Genomic DNA, 21,119 nt, shown 5'->3' with positions numbered 1-21,119 from the left:
TACACATGTACATATGTAGCCGTCCCCCAGATGACAGTATAGGAAAAAACTCTAAAATCCTGGAAGGCCCCACTATATATCCTCAAGAATAACACTCACCACCTCCAGAAAAACTCAATAACAATTAGGACCTCCATCACCATACAGTACTTTATGACAGTTTTAAAATCATCACTGTGCAACGACATAGCCAACAAAGCTGACGAGGTCTTTATTCTTTGTCGCCTACGACTGGCTGCCTGGCTGATAATATTTATGAGCACCGTTCGCATGACATGGGCTCCAAACCTGATGACACCTGTCTTTCTTTCGTTCCCCGCAGGTTTGCAGTCTGCATTCCCTTCTACGGCCTGGGTCTCCACCTCCAGCACCTGGGGAACCATGTTTTCCTGTTCCAGGTTCTCTTCGGCGCAGTCTCCCTCCCAGCCAACTACGTTGCCTTTCTGGCGCTGAATCGCCTGGGCCGGCGAGTAAGCCAGGTGCTTTTCCTGCTCCTGCTGGGGAGCTCCATTCTGGCCGTCACGTTTGTGCCTCGAGGTGAGAGAGGAGCACGGGGTGAAGGAAACGTCTTGGCCCTTTTGCTCAGGGAATGTGCTCACACCTCTCTGAGGTCAGACGGAAAGGGAGAATGTGGTTCTTTCTAACGATTCCCCAAACCAACGTGATGATTTAGAGCAGATTCTGCCGTTAAGTGGCTGGGGAAGAGTCCAAGGCCAGTAAAAGTCGGTTCAGATACAAGGTCATCGTCATCGTATCTGAGAAGCCCCTGGTAACCGGTGCCATTTACTCCTGACCGTTTCTCTAAGCGAGTGAATGAGCACTTGCTCTCTGGCCCATCACACTGTTGTAAACAACAGTGTTGTGTCCATCATGTAATTGTGTCTCATGGGACAACACACTACTCTCACTTCCTCTGTCTGGGCTCCTTTTTATTGGGTCCAATTCCCTCCCTGATTGCTATATACCCACATGCATTAGGTCACTACACCTTCTATCCTGGAAGTCCTTTTTGACTTCAAGGGAAGAAAAATCTCTTGTCTTCAAGCAGGAGTGTCCAACAAGAACAGGGAGTGAAGCGGTTAAAGCGTCTCTGAGAATCAGTTTCACTAAATTAAGTAACCCTACATAATGAATAGGGGACCCAGGTGGTCATCATGCGTCACTGACTCCCAGGTGAGTGGGCTTTGCGCGTCTTGAACGTCAACAGTGAAGTTTGCTGCCGCACCACAGAGTCCCCCCACCCCCAGCGTCGTAATGCTCTCATGAGCTATCTTTTTAATGGGGCGGAAAACGGACTCTAAAATTTCCTTTCAGAGGTTTCCAAAGTCTAACTAATTCTGTTCCCTAATACAGGTCCTTATTCTTGCCTCTTCAAATATTCTAGATCAAGCTACTCTACAGCTCATCCATTGACTCGAGTCCCTTTCTTTTATTACTCTCCGTTCTGGTGCCGTGGACATGCCATGCCCGCACTGTGTGTGCACCCAAGTGTTAAACTCTTCGAGGACATTAATGAGCCTTACATCCCTCAGCCATTGCTCATGTGACAGGCCTACGTTACACATGAGAGGCAGAGGAGAGGCTGGACAGAAAAAGTGAAAGCAAACTCTTGCTGGTCTCCTGTTCCCCTCTTTGTTTTTGGCAAGTTTCTGTTATGTAGGGAGAGACGATGCAATCACTTAGATTTTACAAATTCTCTGTTCAGGCTCTTAGCTGTAGATAAGTCACATTTCCCAGCCATTCGTCCCTGCGCATTCTCTGCCTCTGTGCAGTTCCTCTGTGGAGTATTTAACCCATGCAAACGTCTTCGAAAGTATCTTTCTCATTCCTGATTTGGGGGGTAGTGATTCCAACAGCTCAGATGTCCTGAGTCTCACTGGTCTTCCTCTCCAGAAATGCAGACCCTGCGCCTGGTTGTGTCCACTGTGGGAGTAGGATTCTCTTCGGCGTCTCTCATGGGTTCTTTTGTCCACGGAAATGAGCTGATCCCCACCATCATCAGGTAGGAAGCTCTGTGAGGGTGAAAAGAGACATTTCCCAGCTAATGAACTTTTATGCTGGAAGTAAACTAAAACTGATTAGTTATCAAAACAAGTGATTATACGCTCTGGCTGGTGTAGCTCAGTGGATTGAGCCACGGGTTCTGAACCAAAGTGTCGCAGGTTCGATTCCCAGTCAGGGTACATGCCTGGGTTGCAGGCCACGGCCCCCAGCAACCGCACATTGATGTTTCTCTCTCTCTATCTCCCTCCCTACCCTCTCTAAAAATAAATAAATAAAATCTTTTTTTAAAAAACACAAGCGATTATAACAAGAACAATTTGTGGGCCAAGTTCACTCACAGCTGACTTTCACCAGGCCCTGGGTTAAGTCCTTTTCATGTGTCATCTCACACACTCTCCTGAGCCACTGAAGGGTGGATGCTACGAGTCAGAATATTTTTTAAATAATGAGAATGTCTTGATGCACTTGTGTGCTGAAAGAAATTGTAAGCAAAGAAGACAGCATATGTGAAATGTGGTAGCATACTGTCAACCTTTATGTGTCTAAACACTGCTGTGCTGTCTCCCATCATCAAAGCAAGATAATAAATTACACATCACACGTGTGGATTTTAACCAGATTATTTTTGTACTGTCATCTGCACTCCAGGGCAACAGCTTCAGGAATCATAGGGATTGTCGGTAATATGGGGGCAGCCCTGGCTCCCCTCCTGATGATCCTGACCGTGTATTCTCCCCACCTGCCCTGGATCCTCTATGCAGTCGCCAGCTTCATCCCTAGCCTTATTGTCTTCCTCCTTCCTGAAACCAAGAATCAGCCTCTGCTTGACTCCATCCAGGATGTGGAAAAGGAGTGAGTAGCCCCCTGGCTGTCCCTTGGGGGAGCTGTGTGCTCTAGGTCTGTGAGGAGGGGGGCAAAACAGAAATGAGACCACCGGCCTCTGGGCGGGTGCAGACCTAGACCGTTTCCACGTGGTCAGTGCCTTTGGTTGGGCTGCAGTGTGATCCCGCCCGTAGTGACTTCAGACTCTGCCAAGGTTCCTAGGCCACACACACCAGCCCTGCCCAGCCTGCACCAGTAGGTTTAGTGGTGACGGTGCCCTCGTGTGACACACCCCCTGGGAAGGTGTTTCATGAACATGCACAGCTCTGAACACCAGCGCCTCATCCTCAGGTCCTGGCTGCCCTCGGCCCAGTGAGTGTTGTGAGCTCCCTGGGACTGCTGGTTCCAGGAGGTCTGTGGGTGCCCCGGCCCCTGAGGAATTGGAGAAAGGCCAGGGCAGGGCCAGAGCCCCTCCCACAGGTGGCCGTGTGTCTGGGGAAGGAGTGCTGCCCTTCACCTTCAGACCACATGGTGCTCACTGCGGTGGAAGTGTTGAGAAAAGAGGACAAAGAGTGGTAAATACTGGTAGCCGAGAGGACCAGGACTTGGAAAGGATTTCTGGTGAACTTGTGGCATGCTTTCCTAGCCTTTTCTGAGTCCCTTTGGGCCATGCCCTGGTGTCCGACGAGAGTGGAGAGTGGAGACTGCCAGAGCTGCCTTCCCAGTCCTGCCCTGGGAGCTTGGGGTTTCCTTCATAGAGGTCACTCAGATCCTCAGGGCAGTGGTCACGGCTTCCATCAAAGCCAGCGGGTCAAGAATTAGCTTCTCTACAGAATGTAGAACATACATGCTTTTTCTGTGTTTTTTTTTTTTATTGTTGTGTTTGTTTGCTGTGTCATTGTATTTGTTCCAGGAGAAAAGGCTCACGAAAAGGAAAACAGGAAGACACCTACGTGAAAGTGACCCGGTTTTAAGGGCCCAGCAACGGACTGCTAATCAGAGGGCCAGACAGAGGGGAGGGGAATGGGATCATCCTTCGATATAGGTAACTTTTGGGAAAGAAGTAAATAAAAAGCTATAATGAAAAAGTGGTTCCCATGTACAATTGTAGTACTAAATAGGCATGTAGGGGGCGTGTGAGAGGCAACCACACAGGGATGTTTCTCTCCCTCTCTTTCTCCTCCCTTCCCCTCTCTAAAAATAAATAAGTAAAATATCAAAAACAGTGTAAAAGACAAATTAATTAACAGTTTTCAAAGTGGTCATACATCAATATGTAGAATTCTAACAAATATTTAGTAAAACAATATTACATAATTCAAATTAGATGGTCAACTGACAAGAGCATGTGATTTTCCAAAGAACAAATCCAATGACTAATAAAATTATAGTAAACTCTACCAAACCACTGGAACTGGAAGACATACAAACTAAAATAAGATGCCAACTTTTATTTTCCAAAAGCCCAAAGATTTGTAAGTAGAAATTTGTTAATTGATAGTAGAATTATAAAATAACACATAATGGAGAGCTGCTTAAAACACATACAGGGATCATTGTAAAAACCTTTAACAATCATTTACTAATTCAGCATATACTAGTTACCTTGGATACAAAGAGAAAAATGATGGGAAAAAAAGGCATCAGAAGAGATGTAGCAGATTTAAATCCACACGTGCAGGTGCGGCATCACATTTTCATTTTCTATGGGCAGTGAAATTTTATTTTAGAATCCTTATTCCCTGCAGCTGAGTGGAAAATTGCAAATCAGTTCTTTTGGCAAGTTATTTCCAGAAGTCTCCCATACAAGAGCTATCTAGATTCCATGGGTAGGTAGAGTGGCAAGGTGACGGATGAGGTGGTAACAAGGGCTTCACCGCTTCTCAGTTACCCATTGGAAGAGATCCCCAGCTTCCTGCTGGGCCAGCGCCCACTAAGGTGCAGCAGCTCTGCCATTTCCATCACAGTGAGGCACTGGAACCTGGGGCTCCTCACCTGACAGCTCAGCTCCGTTTGCAGCCACCCTGGTAGGGCTCTTCTGCTTCCGGGGGTGCTGCTGGGGGTCAGGACTGGGTTCTTGCTCCCCCAGAACCTGTAAGCACGCCTCCATCCCCGGGCTTCCTGGACACTCCAGTTGTCCCTACAAGCTCTTATTAGATACAAGCAATCATTCACACACCCGCTAGTTCTCCCGGGGGCATTAGTATCTGAAGCAAAGTCAGTCTTACCGCTTTCTTTTACTTTTCACCTGAAAAATGCCTTCCAGGAGATAAAGAAGCACAGAAATGACAACCTGCAAGGTGTGGGAAAGAGACGAAGGAAATGCCAGGGGATTATCCAGAGTGAATGCCATTATCTATGATGAACGTCATTGGTTTGTTCAGCCTCCCTCCTAATGAAATGTCTGATACCCCACCATGCCAGGGGCCACATGGCATCTACTGTGCATCGCCCTCAAGGCCAGTGGCCAGTCCACAACATCTGATGGTTCATGGGAGGAAGTCTTGCAGATCCTCATGGGCCTTCAAGGCTACAACCAGCAGCTGTGGCCCAGCGCATGCTCTGTGGTGTGGGGCATAACGTGAGGTGTATTTCAAATTACATTGTATTTCCATTTTTTCGGTGGAAAATTTTTGATGGGACAGTATAGTAGGCACAAGAATAGACAGTTTTGGTAGGAGGATGGGGCCAGTTTCTTTTCAGTTGGACACAGAACAGCAGAAGTGTGCGTCAAAAGCATCATTAACATTTCCAAATTGTCATGGCTTTGCAGCAGAATTATCACTAAATATGTTTCCTTTACTCTGTATTTTATAATGTTTCTTTAAAGCATTTTTATAAATGGCAAAAAGGGAGGGAACTAATAAAGACATTTGGAATGAAGTGAGGAGATGCTAGAAATGAGGGCACATTCTAGATCTTCATCGTGTATCAGCATTTCTTCACGGCCGTGGCCACACATCGCCCCTTACAGAGGCCCCGTCCACTGTACACTTCTGAGCTACGTGGCCATAGAAAATTTTTGACAAGGATGTTATATAAATCATACTTCTCTTAATTTTTTTGAAATAATAGCCATGGCCTCTAGTCAAAGGTTCCTGAGCAAGGGTAGTATATAAAACACACTTGGTTCCTCATAGGACCACAGGCACTCACACGCCATGGTGTGAAAATCCCTGCTGAAAGAGAATAGGCGTCTCTAAGCAGCGGTTGGCCCTTTCTTCTTCTCCAAGGTATTATAAACAGCACCAAGAGTTGCTAAACGTGAGTCCCCCTTCAGCTTCGTGGCCTGTGGTGGCATGGGGAGCCTGAGAAGAGGAAGCGTGTGAAAATCAGCAACCTAATCCATTTGGGCCACTCATGACATTTAGTAAAGATGGGTTTTTGTTTGCTTGGGTGTTTTATCACTTCAAGGAAGCGTTATCCTTCTTTTCAGAAAATGAAGATGGTATTTGCTGAGCCCAGAGTCCCCCAGAATCTATTTTCTCCATAGCCCATGAGTGGCTGTTAACCAAAGGGCAGAGGCTCAGCACTGGCTCAGGTGCTGTAGACCATTGCTGACAGCGTGTTCCAGCGGAGCTGAAAACTGCTCTGATACGGGGTCCTGTCCACAGAGCTGCCACTCGTCCCTTCCATATGTGCACTAGCTTCTCAGACATAGTGTAAACTCTTCCATATTTTAAAAGGGTGCTTTTATTTATTTTTAGAGAGAGGGGAAGGGAGGGAAAAAGAGGGAGACAAACATTGATGTGAGAGAGAGACATCGATCAGGTGCCTCTTGTCTGCACGCCTTCCGGAGACCGAACCTACAACTCAGACGTGTACCCTGACCAAGCATCAAACCTGCGATCTTTTGGTGTATGGGACGAAGCTCCAGCCAGCTGAGCCACATCGGTCAGGGTTATCGTTCCATTTTTAAGAGAGAAATTGGTTCATCTCTTCCATACAAGTGAAGCTCTAACTGCAGCAAACAGCAAAAGCAGGAAAATTAGGTTCCAGCTCTAGAAGAAAAGATGTTAGAAGAATTTAGGAACATAGTTTTTAAACCAACGAAGACCACATCATGGTCACACTTCTTCTTCTTCCCAATCCTGACTCTCTTACATACTTACAAGTGTTGAGTCTCAGTGCCCTTCCTATAAAACCTTTTGTATACAAGTATTTACTTTAAACCCTCCCCCGCCTCGCCCCCGCCCAGGTACTGATCCAAATAACCCATCGCAATGATAAATAAAATGCATCATCTTTATGATCAAGGTAGATGAGCCACCACAAGGGTACGGCAGTGCATAATACTGTTCCTTGGAATTCCTTGGTCAAAGGGGGTACACCCTTCAATGTTACAACCCTGAAGGACTGCGTGCACCCAGTAACGGTCAGGCTCTTCCATGCCCACATCTCCCTGCAGATTGCCTGGGGACTCTGGTGCAACTGTCATGTTTCAGCGCTCAGCTCCTGGCAGCCGTGCTCCCTCACATGCCTACGGGCTGTGGTGCTGAGAGTGTGCCCTAATAAACCAACTGCATGAACATTAATGGCCAAGGTTGTTTTTTTTTAAATCTCCAAATACCAGATGCAAAACAGATACTAATTTGTTCATTTACCTTTATTGAAGCTTATCAAAAGTATGGGGGTTCCTCAAGAACACATTTGAGTTCATTAGAAGGAGTCATAGATTTGGGAAAAGTTGTTATACTCATAGGTATGGTTATTACAATGCAAAAAAAACCACACAAGGGAAGGGGGTGGGGGAGGTAGAAGAGGGCAAAGGAGGGATAAATAGTGACGGAAGGAAATTCGACTTGGGGTGGTGAACACACAATACAATATGCAGATGACGTACTATAGAGCTGTACACCTGAAACATAATTTTGTTGACCAATGTCACCCCAATAAACACAAAAAGCATTACAATTTAGAAAAGGAAAAAGGTGCATCGGATAGAGTCTAGGAGAAACCATGTACAAAACTTCCAGTGTCCTCTCCCAGCAGCGGTTATACAGACTGCTTATTTCTACCAGCAGTGCGTGTGGATAAAAGATAAGATGCATGAAGAATCTCCAACTACAGAAGCTCATCTGAGGCTAGCTATCAGGGTTTTGATCAGGTGTCTGTCTTTTAAGCACAGACAACCTGTGATTGACTCTAACTGCTCAGTTCTAGTCTCCCAAGAAGCCAGACTGATGTAGAATGGCCCATGGCCTCAGATCAACAAAAACAGGTATTCATTATATATCAGATTCTTAGCTAAACCATCTGTCATGGCCCAAGGCCCTTATCTGACTGGATATTCCAAAGGCTTGTAGGTCACCTCTCAGGGGTGGGGAATAGGCCAACCTGTTCTTTGGGCCTTGCGGGATTTGGACATCCCAAGCCACTGAGTTGAGCCTTTACTGCACACCAAGAGAGCGTGATTATTGTTTCTTCACTTTGGGCTAAAACTGTATGAAGTCAGGTAATGCTACAATTGTCATCCTGGTCTCATTGTAATGATAGAAATAGATTTAGTAGGTAGAACTGATCAAATCTGGGATGGTTTGAATTTTGAGTGAGTGAATAAAGAGTTAAGGGAAACCTCCAGGCATTTTATTTGGATGACCAGGTAGAGGGGAGGAAAATTTACAGAGATATCAGGAGAAGCAAGAGATAATAAAGGAAGGCCTAGGTGGCATAGACAAAATCAGTGATGATTTTCTTGGGGTTTTCTAGCTATTCCTAATATCTGTTTTTGCTGGCTATATTTCCTCCATGATCTGTTTTAGAATCATAGCCCCAGAAGCTCATCCTTAGTCTGTCAAGATCACATCAAAAGATCAGGGCCTGGGCTAATTCAGATAGTACAGATAAAACAAGCCATTTTTACTTACATGGCCAGCGAAATGAGGAGTAGCCAGGGTAGAAACTCTTCCACGTTCTGTTGCACAGACCACAAAGGATGGCATAAAAGCGTCCAGAGGACTGCAACTCGAATCACGGGAGTCCCCTTGATGAAGAGCCAATTCTGGTCTGCAGTGAAAGTATTTTATATCATACAGCTCGGTTCTGGGAGGGGCAGGACACAGAGACTCACACCTCACCAGAACCCATCAGGCAATGAGAAACTATCCTGTAACAGGCATTAGCATTGTCATCACCACCTTCTGTCTGCATGATGGACTCTGTGACTTTATGAACGTCCACAGCCACGATTGCAAGGGGTGATGCCTCCCTGAGTCTCAGGAGTCCACAGTGCACTATCAGGTATCGCTGGAATTTTCTCTTGATCACAGGAAGCTATTATAACATGATGTTTTTATTAAGCCTCTCTTCTTCCATTATCTCCTTGATCAATGTAGTGATCTGCTTCCCCCTATTGTGGACCCTCTGTGATTCCAAAGGAACTGCACAACAATTCTGGGAAGAGAGATGGCTCTTGGTATGCACTCACCTTACTCATATGCTTCAAATTATGACTGCTCCCCACTGGGAACATCCCTTACAATAACCAGAAGAATGACACATACATAACACACCTGTTCTCACCACACATCCAGCAGTATCAGTCACCACAACCTGAGTATGTGTACAACTTGAGTGTGATAGCCCCAAAGATCCTGCCTACAAATTATTATGAGTCTATTTCCAATCTGGATGTTATTTCCAAATTCAGTTAATTTTCAATAGCACATTAAAAGGATTATACATTATGACCGGGTGGGAATTAGACACGCAATGCAAAGATGACAACATGTGAAACTCAGTCAGTCGAATGTACCATATCAGCAAAATGAAGGACAAAATCATTATCATCTCAATAAATGCAGAAAAAGCATTTGACAAAATTCAATTCCCTTTCATGATTTAAAAAAAAACTCTTAATAAACTAGGAATAGAAGCACACTAACTCAAAACACTAAAATCCATGTGTGAAAGCCCACAGCTAACATTATACTCCATATGGAAATACTGAAAGGTTTTCTTCAAAGATCAGGAAGAAGACAAAAATGCCCACTTTGTTTTTTCTTTTTCTTTATTTAGCATAACGTTTACTCTTTATTTCTTTATACTAGCTTGAAGAATAACTCAATTTTAGTATTAAATCGATGTTTCTAAAATGTATGTATAAACTCGACATATCTATCAAGGCATAGTTTTTTTCTTTTTTACTTCTTTTAAATTGTTGTTCAATTTTTAGTTTTCTGAGGAAGTTCCATACTGTTTTCCATAGTGGTTGTACCAGTCTGCAATCCCACCAACAGTGCACTAGGGTTCCCTTTTCTCCACAACCTCTCCAACACTTGTTGTTTGTTGCTTTGTTTATGATGGCCATTCTGAGTGGTGTGAAGTGGTGTCTCATTGTGGCTTTAATTTGCATCTCTCTGAAAACTAAAAATGGATCTGCCTTTTGACCCAGCAATTTCACTGCTGGGATTATATCCTAAGAACCTCGAAACACCAATCCAAAAGAACCCTTGCACCCCGATGTTCATAGCAGCACAATTTACAACAGCCAAGTGCTGGAAGCAACCTAAGTGCCCATCAGTAAATGAATGGATCAAAAAATTATGGTACATTTACACAATGGAATTCTATGCAGCAGAAAGAAAGAAGGAGCTCCTACCCTTTGCAACAGCGTGGTTGGAGCTGGAAAGCATTATGCTAGGCGAAATAAGCCAGGCAGTGAAAGACAAATACCGTATGATCTCACCTTTAACAGGAACCTAAACAGCAAAAGAAACAAACAAGCAAAATATAGCCAAAGACACTGAAATAGAGAACAGGCTGACAGTGACCAAAGGGGAGAGGGGAGAGAATTTCAGGGGAATTTCAGGGGAGAATGGGAAGGGTTTACAGGAACAAATATAAAGGACACATGGACAAAAACTAGGAGGGGGTGGAAATGGGAGGAAGGTGGGGAGGGATGGGTGGGTGGACTGGGATGGGAGTAAAGGACAGAAAACTGTATTTGAACAATGATTAAAATAAAATTAGAAAAAAGTATAATAAAAAATATTAAAAAATAAATTGTTGTTCAAGTACAGTTGTCTCCATTCCCCCCCCTACTGCCCCCGCCCTAGCCATCCCCACCTTCCACCCTTGATCCCACCCCCCTTGATGTTGCCCATGTGTCCTTGATAGATGTTCCTGAAAACACTTCCCCCTTTTTCCTCCATTATTCCTTCCCAATTCCCCTCTGGTTACTGTCAGTTTGTTCTTAATTTCAATCTCTCTGGTTATGTTTTGCTTGCTTGCTTGTTTTGTGTGAGATCATATGGTATTTGTCTTTTACCATCTGGCTTATTTCACTTAGCATAATGCTCTCCAGGTCCATCCATGCTGTTGTGAAGAGTAGGAGCTCCTTCTTTCTTTCTGCTGTGTAGTATTCCATCATGTAAGTGTACCACAGTTTTTTGATCCATTCATTTACTGATGGACACTTAGGTAGCTTCCAGCACTTGGCTATTGTAAATTGTGCTGCTATTTGTTTTTCACTACTATTCATCATAGCACTGGAAGTTCTAGTAAGAGCAAATAGGCAAATAAATAAATAAATAAATAAATAAATAAATAAATAGAAAATTCATATAAAGGAGAAAAGAATTAAAATTATATGCTTGCTGATCTCATGAAAATTATTTCTCCAAACTACTGTTCCATCTTAAAGCTCATGTAGTGAGTATTGCCACCACCATACACATGAGTGTTGGCTGGCGCGAGTCCCTCCCTGTTCTTGTGGGCCCCTCCTCAGGCCTGCATTACAACATGTTAAGGAGAAGAGCCACAGTCTTACTACATCCTAATAATAGAAGTGAAATTCCATCATTTCTGTAGTATTCTATTTTTTAAAAGATTTTATTTACTTATTTTTAGAGAGGGGAAGGAAGGAGGAAAGAGCGGGAGGGAAGTACCAATGTGTGGTTGCCTCTCAAGTGCCCCTTACTGGGGACCTGGCCCACAGCCCAGGCATGTGCCCTGACTGGGAATCGAACCAGCAACCCTTTGGTTTGCAGGCTGGCACTCAATCCAATGAACCACACCAGCCAGGGCTCTATTTCTTATACGTGATTCAATAAGTTGAAGGACTTATAAAGGGTATAAATACCAGTATATAGGAATCACAGGATATCCACCTTAAGATATTTTACCCTCATAACTAATTTTTAAACATACAATATTCCAGTGGAGACGATGAGTGATCAGATGCCTCTACAAGTCTGCAGTTGAGGGGACTGCATGGTGTGCACAGCCCATGAGAGTGGGTAAGTGACTCATGCACCAGCCCAGTGTCCGCGGTGTTATGGATGAGATATGAGATAAATTCACACCGAGTCCTGTGGAGGAAAAGGGACAGCATGGCTACTCTGTCAAGGGGAGAGCACCTTAGAGCAGCCTGGCCACTCTCTCAAGAGAAGAGCGCCTTGTGCCCTTGCCTTGACAAGCTTTAATTGGGTTTAATTTGCACAGGAATACAGGTAAAGCTTGTTAATCATTGTCAGGCAGTAAGGATCAAACAATAGGTAGCATACAAAAAACTATGAGAGCTTATTCTGAGTCAGGGTCTGTTAGCTAAAGGGCCACAAAACTTTGGGAAGCAAACTCATTTCCTGCTCAGACCTTTATCATTTGAGAGCATTCTTGGCAAAGCAGGTTTCACAGGATTTCATGCATTCTTTCTCAGGCCTGATGGCCCGAGGAACCTGCCCTTTCCAGCACAAGGCTGCACCACCCTCCGTCATTGTTTCAGGCTTAAATCAGGCAGGGGAAGTAAGACAGCCAAGAGATTAGGAGACTTCTTGCAGACAGAATGAGGACTCAGGCTATGTCAAAGCTGAGGGGTGAGAGTCCATTACCCTCTTTCTCTATAGTCCCCCAAGTCCTTCCCTGAGGGCCTCCTCATAATCGTGCCTGTGTTAGGTCATTCCTCCCTTGAGGAATCTTACCCGTCATTAGCTAACCAACCAAGCATTGGGGGCTAGGCAGGGTGAAGTAAAGTGAGCAGAGGTGGTGCTCCTGCCAGGGAGATAAGCTTTGTCTTCTTAGTGGCTTATGGTCTGAAGGTCACTCACTCAGCCTTAGCCATGGCAGGGGGTGGGGGTGGGGGGTTACAGCTCCTGAAACCAGGCAGGGTGGTTCCCAACATCTCTCCCCCCTTTTTTTTTAAATCAATTGTAGCTGTTAGGCCTGTGAAACCTACTATTTGCTGTTTTCGAATGCGATCACAAGAAAACAACTTCCATATACATCCTAAAGCACAAATAAGGGTTAAGACAAGGATGGACCGAAGGCTGCCATGACGCAAACTCCTAAATTTAGTTCATTGAAAAATGTTGCAAATGCAAGGGAATGACGACAGTAACAGGTCTGGTTACATTTCAGTCCTTGGGAGAATTAGCACAGACTTCAGGAAGTTACTTTAAAGATAACGCAGCGAGCACAAGTCACAAAGCAGCCTGGGTATAATGCAGGCCTGATTTCCCACGGAAGAACTTCTTCACGGGTGTGGTCCTGTGTGCTGGTTCACCCCCCCCCACATGGATTTTCCACGTAGGTGCTGAGCTACGTTTCCACGTCCCGTGAAGCGGTTCCCTACAGGTAAGTGTCAGTTTAACATTTTACCAGGTGCAAGATGAATCCTTTTACATTTTCCAGGGGCTCGTTGAGAAATATCAGTTTGTTGGAAGCCAAAAAGACTCCATTGAGAATTTGATATTGGGAAAATGTCTCAGGGTTTGAATATTTGATGAAATAGAATTGTTGTGGAAAATCCACCCACACACAGGGAGATAATGAAGCACAAACTTTATTACCCGGGGGGGGGCTCAGAATCCTGAAACATTTTGGTGCATTGGCCGGGAAACCCCTCACGCAAGCAGGTATTTTGCCTCCGGTGAAGGCGACCGGGGGAGTCGGCGGGGTGCCCTGCCACAGGGGAGGAGCACGTGCCCTGGTGATTCCAGGCTTCCCGGGGCAGAGACTCCCCCTGCCACGTCCCCGACCACTCTAACACCTGGGCAGAGGGGAGAGATGAACCACGAACTGTCGGAGGCGCCAATCAGGTATCGGTGAGCCCTGGGGACCGGACTCGAGTATCAGGGGGAGTTGATCACCCCCAACTGGAAAATTCAGGAGTCTGGGCCAAGACCCAGACCATCGGACTCCTACTTGAGGGAGAACTGATGACTGACTGTGTGTGAATGTATTTGTAACTCTACAGGCCGGCCAGGCTTACGGAGTCTGATTGGGCCCCTGACCTGCAGTGGGCGTGTGAAAGATCCCCTTTTCCTTTGTTTGTCTGCGTCAGTTGGGAGAATTCATCATGGGGTTGGGGGGGGGGTTCTTCCACAGTACTATATTGCATGTATGTGGGTGCGCCACCATTTTGGGTAAAATGAAGGACGAGCCATGTGAGTGCCCCCGCCCAGGGTGGAGGTGCATGGTTGTTGTCATCTTGGATGATGGGTCACGTGAGAGCCCCTGCATCTTGGAACTGGGCAAGGTGCCAGGCTAAGGGCTCTCTCTCCAGACTGCATCCGTCTGGTTCTCTGTGTAACTGGTTCTGATAAGGATGGCTCTGAAAGACATGTACTGAGGTTTAAGGAAAACATCTGGTCTGTAGAGTGTTTGCAGGGTCTGAGCTTTAGAAAACTGCAGAATGTTCCTGCAAATCTAGGGAATTTTAGTGAAAGGTACCTGCAGTGCCAGGGACTTTTGGCTGTCCTTCCCAGAGTGGGAAAGGAACCAGGATTAAAAGAATAATGGTTAAATCTGAATAAGTAAAATTATGTATAAAGAATGTAAAGTTTTAAACCTGGAGTAAAGGAAACCTCAACTATTTGTTTTCTGGTTTTGTGGGAAAAGAGCAGTGTTGTTTCTGATCAAAAACCCTCTGTACTTAAAATCTGTTTAAGGTTGCCTGTAACTGGTTGAGGAGGATGCCTTTGCCACTTGGGACCCAGGAAGGGTCATTTGGGGCTGATGAGTGCTTCAGCCAGAGGCAAAGCAGCATGTCTCTGCCAAAAGACCGGGCCTGAAGGAGCATTTCTCTGTGCAAGAAAATGCCCCTACCTGGGCATTGTACTGGAAACTCTGTTCTGTTCTGGAAACAGAACTGAACAGAGTACTGTTCTGGAAACTCTGTGTTTTGGGTTTTGCTCTGCATCTGCTCTGAAAAGGAAATAAAGGATTCCAGGGAAGGTTAAAACTTCACATTCTGTGGAAAAGTAAATAATTTATATATATATATATATAAATGAAGAAGGTCTGTGGGAAACTGTGAAGATAAATGGAAAAGTAAAAGTTTTAAAAGGAATTATGTTAAGTTAGTTAATAATAAAAGGTATAAGGCATGGAAATACACTCTTGGTGGCTATCAGAAAATGTATGAAAAAAATAAAAGGGTTGTAAATGTTGCAAAAGTCTGTAGAAGTAAGGGTTTTAAGAAGCCCGGTAAATATCAGAAGGGAAAAGATTTTCCTTCAGGCTTTGTATTTTTCTCCCTACCTGATGCCCTCCAGAATTTGGCATTCTGAAGGAGTAAGTGAATGACATAAGGTTTCTTTGCATAAGACCAATAAGACCAGTAGTTAATAGTGGTTTTGTTAACCAAGACTTTGACTGGAACGTCACATCTAATAGAGGCATGTATGAGTTCTGGTCGTCACCAGAAAGCCCTGAGGAACTGGGATTAACTTGTGAAGCTAGCATAAGCCCACGAAAAAGCCTGGTACTTTGGTTGGTTGTACAGTTCATGGCAGTCTTTCCAGGGAAGGAACGAAGGTTGCTTTCCTGAAAGATGGCTAAAAGGAACCTGTAAGCACAATGGAAGCCTCAAGGATTTGAGTGAAACAACTGGTACAGGCGAAGCCAGATGGTGGATGTGGGGCTCTGCTTCTGTGCCTTGAGGGGCAGACTGAGAAGTCAATCTAAAGGTTCCCTGTGTGAGTTCCAGCAAAGCAGAATTAAAGATCATAAGTAATCCAGGCTGCTCTTGGTGTGTTTATGCAAACGAACAGTCAAAATAAAAAACAGAACTCAAAGTAGTCCCTTTAATAACAGTAAGGGTGATCTTAAGGAGAAAAATTATGGTGCAAGGAAAATTACTGTGCTCAGTATTAAACATCAGAATAACGCAGCTAACTGTCTCAAAAGTTTGTTTTCATTTGAAGGTTAAAACTGGTTTTGTAATATCATCAAAAATGTACAATTTACAGGTATGAAAGGACCTGTCAAATTGCCATTGCTAAATGTCATTGCAAAAAGGAACTTGCAACTGAATGCCTTCCCAAAGACAGTCTCACAGGCACAGAGACTGGTTTGGGACTATTGTGTAAATTAACCTGTGTGTTCTTCTATTTTCATAGGATGTATGCCTATGACTTCATTGCCTGAGTGATTGGTTGCAATATAGGCCTCACTTAAGGAGCCCATTTTTCATCATCGCCCCCTGGAGCTCAATGGTTTGGCTGAACTGAGTGGTTGGGTTAGTAAGCAGTTCGGGCGATCTGTGGGCTTCACTTTAAAACTGATTTTCCCTTTTCTGTCTTAGTGGCTTGAACAGGAAAAGTTTAGATATCTGAAAGGAGGGAAATCATAATATATTCCTTTCAGCCTGAGTAAAGTATAATGGACCACAAAAGCTTTGGATAGGTGTAGCATGCCTTGTACACCTTCCTCCAGATAAGCCATACCTAAGCCCCTGCCTTTGTCATTTAATGGTTATGATTTAATTGTGCCTTCCAACTCTTTCCAAATTTGTTACCTCCAGAATATAACCAGGATGCCAACAGTCCAGTAATGCCAGCCTTTGGACACCAAGTCTGTGACTTCCTGGTAACAGCCAACTGACCAGGATTCTGTAAGGTCCTTCCCTTTACAGGAAGGACTCCCTCCATGCTGCACCCCCTTTCAGGGCACCCCTGACCCACGGGTAGGTAGAACAATGTCCATTTCCAGCCGGAAGCAGTTACAAGAAGATGAGACCTTTGTCCATTGTCCTTTAAAAGAATTTAAAGTGGGTATATATCTAAAATGAAAAATTGTTACAAAGTGCAGCCAAGGGGGGGGGGGACCCAAATGGGCATTTGGGATGGGGTCCAGAACTCAAGGTGTCCAGGAAATTTTAAGATGTCTTCACCCCTTCCCCACAGGTGTAAGTTGGGGGAGGGACACACAGAGCAAAATATGCGGGGCTGTTTTATACAGCACCAGCTTTGCAGTTTACCCATGGCATGGTCATTTAACATGCCTATAGCCTTCGGCTGGTCACTTGGATGCTAAAAGGCTCTGACCATGCCCTGGGCCAGGGAGATAAAAAAGACTCCCCTGCCCAGGATGTGACAGGGAGGCAGGTCCCCCAAGTGGTAGCTTGAAGAAGATTGGCTCTATAACATGGGGCCACACCTGCCCAGACCCATGATAGCAGCCAGACGGGAGCGGGTACCAGCCTGTCCAGGATCTGTGGGCTGTCTATGAAGCAGCCAACAGCCGCCACCCAGTGGTCCCGAACCTGTACGCCCTCCCAAGCCGGCTTCCCCCAACAGCAACGTGGTTTACCTGCCTTAATCTGAAGGATGCCTTCTCCTGCATTTCTGTGGCACCTTCCAGCCAACCTATTTTTGCCTTTGAATAAAAAGATCCGCACACAGCAGTCAAGACTCAGTTAACCTAGACTAGACTGCCCTAGGGGTTTAAAAACTCCCCAACCCTATTTGGGAAAGCCCTAGCAGGAGACCCCTCGCTAAGGGGGGACGGACCTGACAATTCTGCAGTACATGGACAACCTCCTCCTGGTGTCCCCATCCCAGGAACGGTGCCGGGAGGGCACACGCTGTGTATCTGAAGTGCCCCTACAGCTGTCTGTGCAGTCCTCTGTCATAGCCCTTCATGTTGCTCTATCAGGTTCACCTGCCCCAGTGGCCTGCAAGCTCCCTTAGGGCTCCGGCAATGTCGCCAGGTGCAGAGCTCAGCAACCAGGCTTGCCAGAAGTACTCACGGTGTAATCAGGGGCAAGGACAGAAAATGGCAGAGTTGCCAACGCCCTCCAGAACCTTGTCTGATTTCTAATAAAAATGCTCGTTCTCCTGAGGAAAAGCCAGCCTGCACCCTGCGGCTGTGGAACTCGGCCCTATTACCAGGCTTTGAAGGGTCCGGACATTAAGAGAAAGCCTTCCAAAATATTAAGAGGTGCCTCAGTAATGTTCCTGCCCTTGGACTGTCAAAGCCGGGGCGGCCTTTTAATCTGTACACCCACAAGAGAGACAAGGTAGCCCTTGGGTCCTGACCCAGCCTGTCAGACCATGGCAACACCTGGTGGCTCACCTGTCTAAGCAGTTGGATCATGATGCCACCAGCTGGCCACCTCATCTGAGGGCAGTCACCGCTGCCATAACCCTCTTGAAAGGGGCATAAGTGGCTGTCGAACCCCAGACTGACTCAATACCAGGGCATCCTCCAAGGAAAACCCGAGGGTGCATGTTAAGACCATGAAACAAGTCAATCCAGCCACCTACTTACCAGCAGAACTTGGAGAGCTGGACCATGACTGTCTTAGAGTAACTAAAGAAGTCCACGCCAGCCAGCCAGACCTCCAGGACCAGCCCCTGGCCCAACCTGATGTTGATGTTGCCCACTACATGGATGGAAGCAGCTATGTGGTTAAGGGCAGAAAAGTTGCCGAGTATGCAGACCAGAAAACTGGACTGCCCTGGACAAACTTACTGCTGCAGGAGTCACCCCTTGGATCTACTACAGCTGGGCCAAGACAGCAGCAGATCCCGAAAACCCAAGAACTAGGCCTGTGCCAAAATCCACACTAAGACACTGAAGGACGCCAACCAGTAAAAAAAGACGCCAAGGAATAGACCGTTGTTCCACAGGGTACCTGACTTTAATTGGCACTTTCACAGGAGCATTGACAATTGGACTAGTGACTGTGGCCCCTGAGGAAAGGAATCCCTGCAAAGCAGGTCACCCTAGAAATAGTTTGTCTCTGTTTGATCTCTGTATTTGGATTTATTGTATGCTTTGCTTAACAAATGCGACCCCTGTCTCAGCCCCAGCCTGCAAACGTAATACCCCCAGGCATAGGATTATGCTCAGCGGTAAAGTGGTCTCTTACTATCTCCCAGGGTCAGCTTTCAGCTCCTCCACTGACATGCCATCGGGTTGCGTTCAGTCACAGCAATCCCTCTGCACTTGGGGAGGGAAGGTATACTGGACTGGAGTAACATCCAGGACCATGAAGTACCAGACCCAGAGGTGTCAGGCATATAGGACCCTGCATCCTCCGGACCTTAGTCCAACACCTAGGGCTACAGTGACTCGTAGGGCAGCCGCCACAGTGCTAGCCCTCCGGTGGTACCAACACCAGTATCAGCAGTTGTAACCTTCCCAAGGACCTCAGCCTTATAGCCAGGTATTAGTGATGCTAAAAGGGATAAAACACCTTATAGCATCAAAGGGGGGAATGTGGCAGGAAAATAAACTGCTCTCTGTAACACTTTCAAGTTTTGTCAGGACAAAAGCTGAGTAAAAGTTATTTTTAGGTAAGGAGCCAGCCAGCAGAGTTGCTAAATAACGTTATCTCAAGGTCACTAACCTTGCCCCTGCTTCTGAATGTTTGCTTTCAGCAGCTGGTCCCTTTCCTTTTCTGCCTGTGTAACTGGTATATAAAAAGGACCCCTAACCCAGCCTTTTTGGGCTCAGGATTTGGGATTCTCCTCTGAGCCCCCCTGGGTAATAAAGTTTGTGCTTTGTTATCTCCCCACGTGTGGGTGGATTTTCCACAACAGAATCACAGATAATTATGAAATAATACGTATCTATTTAAAAGAAGTGCAAATGGAAGACTTTATATTATTTTGTTTCATTTTGACAATAGATTTTAAAGTCAAATACAGTTTACATAGTTGTGAGCAAAATGTAGCTCATTTAATATCAAGAAGCCTGAGTTTCCTTACCTAATCAAAAACCTGATAAAGACGATTTGAAGGACAGTAAAGTACTTTGGTAAGACATAAAATCTTTCCCTTCCAGGTAGATTATTTAAAAAGCTGAAAGAAAATTCTTCACAATCTGTTAACAAGAGCAGACCAAATAGTCAAAAACAAATTGTCCTTTGACAGAGAATGAAGGAAAGTGTAACTTTGGACCAGTCTCCTTCTGACACTAAATGTCATGCTTTAAAACTTCAGTCCATTTCGGTCTCAGCCACCTTTACCACACATAAAATTTCTTCCCCAAGATTCCTTTTACGCAAACATTCTACAACTTTTAAAAATATCCATTCGCGCTTTGTTCTGTTTCATTTCTTTTTTCCTGTTTCTCATTCTGGAATAGCTGGTCATTCTGCTTTAGGACAAAATTACTTTTTCTCTCCACTTAACAAAAAAACAGGTCTTTCGTACCATTCCCTCCCTCCAAACCACTTTATGTTTCTTATCTACTTTTTATACATTGTTTTCTTTTATTCTGGGTATTTAGAGTTTGTTTTAATTACAAATGTGGATTAGAATTCTTAACCCTTAGATTCCTTCATTCCTAGCAAAAACTAAGAAATGAGCAACTAGGGGCTGTTACACTAGCGTTCTGTGGATTTGGGAAATTTATAAATATATCTTATATCTTCTAGAAGTATATTCTTCCTCAGTAATTTTTCACTGTGGCACAAAGCATATTTAATAATAAACCCAAATATCTGTAGAAGGGAGCTAAAAGTGGGTAGACCTGTACCCAGTAATTAATGTTTCAGTATTTTATCTGAATTGGAAATGATCTAGATAATTAAGTGACTATCCATCATTTAACTTACCTCAGTATAACATTAAGGTTTCAATTACCCCCCCCAAATTTTTGGTAACTATTTTTAAATAAACATACCATAAAGCATAATTATTCTTAAAATTTTTATCGTAAACATTTATCTTACATCTATTTATTTATTTAGTAATCATGTACAGATTTCTCATGAAAATTTCATGAGACATGAAACAACTAAACATAACGTTATTTTTCCTGCTGACAAATTTTATAACATAGATTACGTGAGTTTGTTTGATTTTTAGTAAACCTAAGTAGAATGAGAGTTGTACGTCTGCATTATATTTAATTTTGATAACTCTAAAGACATGCCTGTTTTAATTAAACCAACAAACTTAACTAGTGGGTATTTATTGATGATTATCCTACATCACCGAAACTTGAAAAACATCGGGCTTAGTTTGTACATTCTGGAGAATATAGTCCATTCATACAAGCACTTAGTTGTCTTCGAGCCAATTAAATAGAGCTCTTCACTAATTTTGGCAATAGCATCA

At 44.6% G+C, this 21,119-nt stretch overlaps 1 protein-coding gene across 2 annotated transcripts in view; it reads left to right on the top strand.

Moving 5' to 3' along the window:
- LOC123829601 (solute carrier family 22 member 9-like) overlaps positions 1–21,119 on the top strand; it is a 55,878-nt gene that overhangs the window by 13,571 nt on the left and 21,188 nt on the right. Inside the window, exons 7-10 of one of the 2 annotated variants that reach the window (XM_045855468.1) lie at positions 323–537; positions 1,894–2,002; positions 2,653–2,856; positions 3,740–4,049. In XM_045855468.1, the coding sequence (XP_045711424.1) occupies positions 323–537; positions 1,894–2,002; positions 2,653–2,856; positions 3,740–3,800 (589 nt within the window). In that variant the 3' untranslated portion in view covers positions 3,801–4,049. Of the gene's footprint in view, positions 1–322; positions 538–1,893; positions 2,003–2,652; positions 2,857–3,739; positions 4,050–21,119 lie in introns of those variants that run through there. The other variant, XM_045855469.1, reaches the window with a different exon arrangement.

The sequence above is a fragment of the Phyllostomus hastatus genome, unplaced genomic scaffold (assembly GCF_019186645.2).
Source record: "Phyllostomus hastatus isolate PE091 unplaced genomic scaffold, TTU_PhHast_1.1 phas_scaffold_11, whole genome shotgun sequence".
NCBI classification, from domain to species: domain Eukaryota; kingdom Metazoa; phylum Chordata; class Mammalia; order Chiroptera; family Phyllostomidae; genus Phyllostomus; species Phyllostomus hastatus.
Note: the sequence above shows the minus strand (reverse complement) of the source record. Positions and strands in the feature narration are given on the sequence as shown.